The sequence below is a fragment of the Geotrypetes seraphini genome, chromosome 5 (assembly GCF_902459505.1).
Source record: "Geotrypetes seraphini chromosome 5, aGeoSer1.1, whole genome shotgun sequence".
In the NCBI taxonomy this organism is placed as follows: domain Eukaryota; kingdom Metazoa; phylum Chordata; class Amphibia; order Gymnophiona; family Dermophiidae; genus Geotrypetes; species Geotrypetes seraphini.
The window spans coordinates 219,871,816-219,881,916 of record NC_047088.1 but is presented as its reverse complement, the minus strand read 5'-3'; the positions used below and the strand labels follow the sequence as shown (position 1 = coordinate 219,881,916).

Here is a 10,101-nt window from a genome sequence, read left to right as displayed (position 1 = left end):
TGAAAAGTTGGCACAGTTAGGAGCGGAGAATAGGCATGGTATGACTGGCACCTAACATTATGGCCTAATATACTTGCACCTAACATTATCATGCCTACCGGTGCCTAAGCTGAGCTAGGAAACAGTAAGTGCAGTTATGTAAACAGCATCTAGCAGTTGATTGACAACTGTGCCATAAGAACATAAGAATTGCCGAGCAGCGCCTAGAAGATAGGCACCATTTATACGAGGGCGGTTTGAAAAGTTTGGTAAAAAAGCAAGTCAAACAACGTAGTCTCCTTCGAGGGCTACACTCTTAGTCCAGCAAGTTTCCAGTTTTATTTTCATATTGTAGGAAAAATAGCTTACGAAAAAAACTGGAAACTCGCTGGACTAAGAGTGTAGCCCTCAAAGGAGACTACGTTGTTTGACTTGCTTTTTTACCAAACTTTTCAAACCACCCTCATAGAATCAGTCCCAAAAGGTGAACTGCAGGATAACAGGAGGCTCATTTCTTATAGTTTTGCTGTTCCACTATATTAAAAAAAAAGAGAGAGAAAACTAAATTAATAGCTTTAGAGCCCTATTTTACATAGAATGTAAAGATCGCAATTAAGACATGCTCAGTTGTAGTGTATCAAGTTAGTCTATGTCTAAGTTGGTTTTAAGCTGTAAAATAATGACTGTGTTTTTTAAATATGTACATCGCCTAGAAGCTTTATAGGCGATACTATCAAATTTTAAATAAACTCTTAAACCTGTATTTTGAAAATGGCACTACTCATATGTTTGTGTAGGAGTGTGTGGCGCAGTGGTTGGAGCTACAGCCTCAGCTCCCTGGGGTTGTAGGTTCAAACCCTGCGCTGCTCCTTGTGACCATGGACAAGTCACTTAATCCTCCATAGCCCCAGGTACATTAGATAGATTGTAAGCCCTCCGGGACAAATAGTGAAAATGCTTGAGTACCTGATTGTAAAACCGCTTAGATAACCTTGATAGGAGGTATATAAAACCTAATAAACTTGAAACTTATTTGCTGGCACATACAACGGGAGCATCCGTTCTAAAAACTTACATGTAGGAAACACGACTGGCACAAACTTAGCAGCATAAATAAGGAATTGTTGGCACTTATCAAGATGGGCTTAGAGGCCGACTGAATTTTGGTCTCGGGAAGGGGAGGGCAGCAGCATGCCCTGTTTTCTACAGGGTGGGGGTGCAGTCCTGTGCATGTTCTGCCGGGAGGGCAGTGAGCGGGGAACGCAAGTTCTCTTTTGCTTTGATTTTGATTCTGGCCATAACCGAGTGGCAAAGTTCGGCCACGTATTCGGTTTCAGCCAGAACCAAAATCACTGGTTTCAGTCAGCCTCTAGCTGGGCTACTGTTTTGACATGCTATTTTACCATTAGCTCATTATTTCTTACTATATTTCATTACATAAAATGGAACCTGCGCTACAAGTTAGTGGTTAAATAACCCATCTTAAGGGTAGCTCACACTGATAATTTTGCCCCTTAAATGTAGAAGAGGTGCTTTCACAGCTTTGATACGTGATGCCTCAACCATGTGTTGCTGCCCAATTTTACATGCCGGCATGTGTACTTGGCACCAACTAAGTGGCGGTTTCATTTTGGCTTTCTGAACCTGATATTTATACATCTATGTGACATATTATACACATGTAAATGCTGCTATTTATACTTGGTTTTGTCTCTAAAATAATGACCTTAAGGGCCCCTTTATCAAGCTGCGCTAGAGGTTTTTAGCACAAGCTGGCATGGTAAAAACTCCGACGCTTATAGAATTCTTATGACCGCCAATGCGCTTACCTTGCTGGCCCGCGCTATAAACCTCTAGCGCAGCTCAATAAAAAGGAGGGGGGGGGAAGTTAAGTGTGTGAACACACTAATTCAAAACTGGTGCAATTTTTGGGGCAGAAGAAAAGTGGCACAAGCCTAGAATAAATGAGCCCCATTATCATTATTTTAAAGGTAAGTTAAAAGTCATTAAATAATATCCAAAAGGAAAGGCAGATATGGGCCTTTATAACTTGACTTTCAAGGTGGAGCAACAGGCTCACAGTAACCACACATATTACATTCTGAAGACTGCACAAAAGCCTTAAGATTGCCTTGCTTATGCATATATTAGCTAAAGGTCTCTGCTGTTAAATTGCTCATCTAGTAAGTCAATGGTGTTCTCAGTCCTTAGGATACTTCCAGTCAGTCAGGTTTTCAGCATATTCACAATGAATATGTATGAGAGAGATCTGCATGTACTGCCTTCATTGTACGCAAGGCTAACTCATGCCGCTTCCTTGTGGGTATCCTGAAAACTTGTCTGGCCGTGGGTATCCTGAGAACTGATTTGAGAACCACTGTGTTAGGTACAGTGGCATAGTAAAGGGGGGGAGGGCAGGGGAGGCGGTTCTCCCAGGGTGCCTTGTTGGTAGGGGCGCCAGCACCCCTCCTCCTCTCCGCCTCTTCCCCTTCCTCCCCTCAAGCGCACCCCCCCTTCCCATGTGCCTCTAGGTATTCACCACCACACCAACCTTAATGTGCTCCTCGCTTCCACATTGTCTCTCCTGCTGATGTCACTTCCGGGTGCCGCGCACGGGAAGTGACGTCAGCAGCAAAGACTAAGGGGTCATGAGGCGCACGTTGACGTTCTTCCTGCTCGTGGTGGTGAACGACTAGAGGTACGGGAGAAGGGAAGGGGGTGAATATGCGGCAGGGGGGATTCAGGGAAGGAGCGGAAGGGTGGGGGTGGAGACAAAGCGGGGGAGGGGCGCCTCTCACCCTCGCTATGCCACTGGTTAGGTGTAAAACTTAAGTGACATTTTGTTGAAAAGATAAAAATGAATTAATATAGGCCCTCTTTTAACCATGGCTCAGGGCGCTAAATGCACCAACATTTTCCTGATACTCAAGGGAATTTTATAAGCGTTGCAGCAGCATCACAGCATTTAGCGCTGTGGGCTACGGTAGACAGTACACCTCTATCATGGCTTAGTAAAAGGGGGGGATATTTATTTCGATTTAGCTTCCCTTTTCAGTAGCATCTCAACACAGCATGCATTCTTTTTGAGTTGCTTTATCTTTTTTGTAGACAAAATGGTGTGGTAGCCATGTTAGTCCACTTTTAAAGGTAAAAGAAATAAAACAAAAGTAATAAATAAACCCCGGTTTACTAACTCCCCCTTTTTACAAAACCGTAGTGTGGTTTTTAGTGCCAGTCAGGCGGCACTAGGAATTCCATGAGCATCGGAGCTGTTACCACCGCAGCCGACGCTAAAACCCGCGCTATGGTTTTGTAAAAGGGGGTTAAAAGTCACTACGAGTGTCAGCACATTCAGTGCTCTGGGCCCATGGTAGAAATCTCTACCGCGGCTTAGTGAAAGGGGTGGCAGGAGGGAAATAATATTTCTTTCCAAAGCTAGTCAAAAATGTAATTAGTCCAATAAAAAGGTAACATCTTATTTTTTATTTTTGTTCTTATTTCTAGAATCTGTAGACAAATAATGAGATATGCATAAATCCATATAGAGTTTGCATGCTATCTTTGCTACTGTCTTATAGGGGGGGGGGAACCCTTGCAGAACTATCCAGACTTTGCTAAATTGTACACTGCCCTGTAAACCGCCTCAAACTACTATGGCTTTGGCGGTATATAAGAATAAAATTATTATTATAATAGAAATTTCATTCTCTTTAATGAGTGACCTTGTAAGATGTGAACCGTCCTTTACCATAATTCTAATGAATTTGTAACTGGAGGAGATTGACGAGGAGACAGAAGGTGACGTACTAAACTGTGAAATTGTTAGGTCTTACTATTTACTCTAATGGGAGATTTTCCAATACAGCATAAATCTTCAGGTTTTTTCTCATGATTTATTACATTACATTAGTGATTTCTATTCTGCCGTTATCTTGCGGTTCAAGGTGGATTACATAGGGATATATCTGGCCATTTCCAGAGGAATTTGAGAACAGTGATGTTGGTTCAAAGAGATGAGGTGGTTCTTGTGGCGTTAGATTGTTTTTGAGAATAGTGATGGTGTTAGGTTTATTTCGGGTAGCAGGTTTTTTTTTTTAATAGTATGGTTTTTATTTCTTTTCTGAACGTTCTGTAGTCTGGGGTCATTATCAGCAAAGTAGAGAGTTGGTGGTCCAATCTCACTGCTTTTGTGGCCAGGAGGCCATCGTACAGTTTTTTCCGTTTGACTTCTCTGATTGTGGGGTATGTGAATGGAGAGTGGGTTCTCCTTTGTCTGGTTGAGGTGGTTTGAATTAGGAGGTTGTTTAGGTGTTGTTCAGGTATATTTATGTATATTTATTTATGTATATTATGTATATTTATGTTTATCTACCAGCTTTTTTGTTATCCATCACCTCTCTGTCATCACCCAGCTTTAGCCACTCGGATTCAGTGGCTTTGTTTACCAGTAGTACATTCTATTTAATATATACAGTGATACCTTGGAATCCGAACTTAATCCGTTCTAGAACTCAGTTTGAGTTCCAAAGCGTTCGAGTTCCAAGACAATTTTTCCCATTGAAAATAATAGAAACTAGATTAATCCATTCCTGGGTCCCACAAACTCAAATTTTAACAGGAAATACACTGGATTTTAAGATAAAATATTAAGCAGCATTCAGATTCTGGGGCACAAACACACACATATAATGTGCAGGGCGTTCAGATTCCAGAGCAGAGTTCGGATTCTGGGGCACAAACACACATATACAATGTGCAGGGGGTTCAGATTCCAAAACAGAATTCAGATTCCAAGACAAAATTTACTACAAAAAAAGGTTTGGATTCCAAAACGTTCGAGTTCTGGGGCGTTCAGATTACGAGGTACCACTGTTCATGGCTCTGAATTGAACTGACTATTCTCTAAAACTGTTTGCATTTTGAGGCTCAGCAATCATAAATTCTTTAAGAATCTGAAATATGCATCGATAAAAAAATTTGGCTTTTAATAATTTATGTCCCTGTTTTGTAGGTCAGTAAAATGTGCCAGTCTAGGGTCATTGGAGCATTACGATTTTTTTCAGCCTGTTGGTCTTTGCTCATGTGCTTACTTCCTTCACCTTACCACCCATAAAGATTATACTAATGGCATAAGAAGATTGTAAACTGTCTGGAAGCTCAGAAAATGACATCAGGAAACTGCCGATACAGTTTAGGCATAAAACAAGGATATATATACATACGTATATAATAACAACAATTACAAAGTTTTGCACTAAAAATATGTAAACAGTCCCCACACTTCTTATCCAAGCAACTGAATCTTAATGAACTAATACCTACAGGGCATGCCCTGAAATATGATTTTTAAACTATTAGTGGAGATCAATCAGCTTAACTATCTAATACAGGTCAAATTGTTTCCATGGGTTTGAAGTTCGATGAAGTGTCAGATTTCGGTATGGATTTTCACAACATTCAGTTCTTGCCTGTTTGCAGATTACTTGTTATGAAGGCTTTAAGTATAAACACGGTTCCTAAGCTGTGCAGAAACCGCTTGTGACCTCGCTAAAGCCATATTCCAGACCCCCCTCCCCCCCTGCACCTGTATTGCTCGCTTTAATGACATTTGAAGAAAGCAGAATACAGCACAAATAACATTCTGGGACAAAGTACAAGTTGTAGCTCTAACATTTTCATCTGCAAAATCTTCCCAGCTCTTCTTAATATGTTTGCCCTGCTGCTTGCATGGCGAGATGCTTCACCTCAAGCCGATTAAAGACACCGCAGGAGATAATTTTAAGAATCAATGCACTCGTTGGGAAAACCGAAATGAATGCCAGGAGGCCAGAATCTGGAAGGTCAGATGAAATTTATTAAAGCAAATTATATACTGGAAACACGATTCCCTTCCCCCTCCCCATTTAGGGCACTTGTGCAAACAGTGCAAGAACAAACGCACAACAGGTGGTAGAGGTGGTGGGGGGTCTGGGGGTCAGGAAGCTCAGAACCGAGGCGAGTGCTTTAGACAAGTGGTAGAAAACGGATCAGGTCTACAAAAGCACAGTAAAAAGATAATCGAAACCCTAAAAGTTTGTGCAGCCTCCCCCCCCCCTCCTCCCCATCACAATCCCCTACGAGCGGGAAAAACAACATTTTATTATCAAAGATTTTTTTTAAAACGTCCCTGTGTAAGGAAAATAATCTTTGAAACCGAAACGTGCATGTAACAATTAAAACCTGACCAGTTCATTATCCTGTGCTTAAGTCCTATTATGTACAGAAATACGTCCCCACGCTTAACGCGTCTGCTCTGCTTTCCAGCGGTCCTCGTTCCTCGATCGCGCGATCAACGCCTTGGCCGAGCCCAAGTTTCAGCCTAGCTCGGCAGGTCTGGGCTCTCGAGTGTCCAAAGCCCAACGAACTCCCTTCTCTTCCCAGGGCAGTGAATGTCAGAGGCCGGAGGCGAGTCCGGCGGGTCTCTCGCCCGGCGCCCCGGTCAGTAGGGGCCCACAGTCACCGCCTCCACCTCCTTGGAGGGTCGCCGCTCCTTCACCAGAAAGTTGATCATGCCCTCGGACTTGACGAGCAAGTTGCAGCCCAGGAAGAAGATGCCGAAGACCACGGTGAGGGACAGCACGCACATGACGGCGATCTGCACCACCCGCATGACGTACAGGCTCCGCTCGTCCGGCGAGGGCACCGCGAAGCCGTCGTCGCTCACCACCGAAGCCTGGGTGCAGCAGCGCAGCACGCCCTCCAGGGAGCCCCCGTCGGGGCTCCCGGCGCCGCCGCTCCGGTTGCCGAAGGCGAGCGCAGCCTCCGTCTGGTTCGCCAGCACCGCGTCCATGGCTGCCCAACTTCGGCGGCGAGAGCAGCAGGTGGCTTCTTTGGGCTCGACTTTCGCCTCGGGAGCGACGGGCGCCGGCGTTCTTCGCTTTCTTATACTCCCGCTGGTCCCTGGATGCGACCATTCGGCGAGGGAGGCGCCGGGTGCCGGAGGGACGACGGCGCCCCCCTCCGTCTGCTCAGCCGAGGGTCGGACGACTGCAACAGCGTGCCCCCCCCCCTGCCCTCTAGTTTTATTCCACCCTGCCTCGTCACCAGGGATCTGCCAACAAGCCCATTCGTTCCTCATTTTCCCCTCTTTGCATGCATTAAGGTGCAATTCTCGATTTTCTTTAGAAAGATGGATGGGAAAACAAAACTACATAAGAATAGACTTGCTGGGTCAGACCAATGGTCCCTCTATCACAGTATCCTGACTTCACCAGGTCAATTCGAGTCACAATGACCTGGATAATACCCAAATAGTAGAAGTCATTCTCACGGTGGCCAATCCAGGTCCCTAGTACCTAGCCAAAACCCAAAGAGTAGTGACATTCCATGCTACTGATCCAGGGCAAGCAGTGGCTTCCCCCATATCTTTCTCAATAACAGACTATGGACTTTTCCTCCAAGAAATTGTCCAGACTTTTCTTAAAACCAGCTACACTATCCGCTCTTACCACAACCTCCGGGAATGCGTTCCAGAACTTAACTATTCTCTGAGTGAGAAAAAATTTCCTCCTATTGGTTTTAAAAGTATTTCCCTGTAACTTCATCAAGTGTCCCCTAGTCTTTGTAATTTTTGACAGAATGAAAAATTGATCTGCTTGTACTCGTTCTACTCCACTCGGTATTTTGTAGACTTCAATTATATCTCCCCTCATCCATCCAGGGCAGGATTAATTTGTTGAGGGCCCCTAGGCACACAAGTACACTGGGCCCCCTATCCCGCCCCACCTCACCATGTGCCCAGGTGGAAACAGGAAGCTACATCACAGGGAAGCTTTGGACAAGCAGCACCGCTTGCAAAATTACAGTTCCCGTTGCCTTTCTTACCTGCGTTGCTTGCTTGTCTTACTTTCTGTCAATGTGTGTGTGTGTGTGTGGAGGGGGGCATTGCCGATCGGGGGGCCCATGTTGCCGATCGCCGTTTGGAATAAACAATGTTGATGCTGTCCTTCAACTGGCTCACCTTTATCCACATGTTTATTCAAACCTTCAAACAAATTGGTGAGACAAGATCTCCCTTGGCTGAACCCATGCTGACTCTGTTGCATTAAATCATGTTTGTCTACGTGTTCCACAATTTTATTTTTTATAATTGTTTCTACCATTTTGCCCGGCACCGAAGTGAGGCTTACCAATCTGTAATTTCCCAGATTTCTCCTGGAGCCCTTTTTAGAAATCAGCGTAACATTGGCTACCCTCCAATCTTCAGGTACTACAGACGATTTTAGTGACACTAACAGCAGGTCAGCAATCTCATGTTTGAGTTCTTTTAGTACAGTGGGATGTATACCATATGGTTCAGGTGATTTATCATTTTTTAACTTGTCAATTTGGCTTAGTACATCTTCCAGATTCACTGAGATTTCTTTCAGTATCATCCCCCATGAAAACCATTTCCAGTTCAGGTAGATTTATTACATCTTCTTCCATAAAACTGAAGCAAAGAATTCATTCAGTCTATCTACTATGGCCTTATAATCCCTGAGCGCTCCTTTTGCTCCTTGATCATCCAACGGTCCCATGGATTCCCTCACGAGTTTTCTGCTTCTGATGTACCTATAAAAATTGTTATGAGTTTTTGTCTCTTTTGCAAGTTTCTGAGTGAAAAAAATATTTCCTCCTATTGGTTTTAAAAGTGTAACTTTATTGAGTGTCCTTTAGTTTTTGTAAATCTTGATGTAGTAAAAAAAAAAAAAAAAAAAATCGATCTACTTCTACCTGTTCTACAGCACTCAGGATTTTGTAGACTTCAATCATCTCTTTTCCAAGTTGAAGAGCCCTAACCTCTTTAGTCTTTCCTCATACCAGAGGAGTTCTATCCCCTTTATCATGCATGGGGGGTAGGGGGATGACTGATGGTTATCCTTTTGATAGGGCAACTTAAGATTTTAGGTCCTATAAGCAGGACTGGTGGAAAAGGGCAAGAATTCTTCTTTGGAACAGCCAAGGTAGGGGGGGGGGGGAACCCTTCAGACTGTAAAGTATGGGTAGGGTTGTCAGGCAAGAGAGCCATTGTGGTGCATTTTTGAAGTGGCTATAGTTGACTGTAAAGTGGGTGGCAAAAGGATCCTTTCTAGTCTGAGTATTTGGTATCTTCAAAATTTAGCACCCTAGGCAGTTGTCTACGTCTAAATTTGAACTTGCTTTATGGCTGACTTGAAGAGGAGATGAAAGAAAGAGCGAGAGGATCATTCCCACAACTGTTCATATAACAGATGCTAAGTCTCTTATTTGTCTATTAATGACAGAAACTGAGTAACAGGAGAAGACAAGTCATAGATATGGAATGAGGCCGACAGACATATAGAGGAGACATAATAAAGAAGTTTTAAATCCAGTGTGGCAGCCTCTGTGTTATCATGGAGGAGAAACGTCACTTGAATGGAGAACATCACCTTAGTGTGGCAGAAGGTAAGCCTATAGTGAGCATCTGCCCTCCAGGTGATGCAACATTGTCTCACACTGAAGATGTGTCTCCAGGGGCATATGCCTAGGAGGGAGGAGTTAAGACAGCTATTGTAGCTGATGATTCAGTAATTAGGCATGTAGACAGCTGGGTAGCTAGTGGATGGAAGGATCACTTGATCACTATTTATCATTTTATTTATTTTAAAAAATTCTTATCCACTTTAAATCAAAGCGGATTACAATAAAACATACTAATTCAAATATACATACAAAACACATTTACATATGAAGAAGCACCCATGAATCCTTTACAAAGCCGCGCTAGTGTTTTTAGCACCAATTGGAAAGACAGTTCTAGGCTTAATTTTTACGAATGGTGGAATCACCTTTGTGTCATCAGAAAGCATGAGGAAATAATAACATTCAAACAAAATAACATTAAAAAATTCACAAAAATTTGGACCCCCTCATGATGAATATATAAGGACTCATGTAAATCCTAATTAACTTTACTTTATATATTAACTATACTATATTTTGCATATTATTATGTATATTTTGGTATCTGCAGCTTATTGTTTTGTTTTATTCTTATACTTTTGTTTTTGTAAAATTTCAATTAAAAAAACAAACCCAAAACTGACGCTCATGGAATTCCTGAAGGCCATGGTTTTAAAG

The 10,101-nt window shown here is 43.0% G+C and overlaps 1 protein-coding gene across 1 annotated transcript; it reads right to left on the bottom strand.

Moving 5' to 3' along the window:
- Nucleotides 1–4,622: 4,622 nt before the first annotated feature.
- Nucleotides 4,623–6,991, bottom strand: RPRM (reprimo, TP53 dependent G2 arrest mediator homolog). The gene has a single exon (XM_033946044.1). The coding sequence runs from the start codon at nt 6,806–6,808 to the stop codon at nt 6,458–6,460; it is 351 nt and encodes a 116-aa protein (XP_033801935.1). The 5' UTR covers nt 6,809–6,991; the 3' UTR covers nt 4,623–6,457.
- Between the last annotated feature and the right edge of the window lie 3,110 nt (nt 6,992–10,101).

Excerpts from the sequence above, each read along its gene's own strand:
- RPRM (XM_033946044.1), bottom strand. The coding sequence starts at position 6,808 with ATGGACGCGGTGCTGGCGAACCAGACGGAGGCTGCGCTCGCCTTCGGC.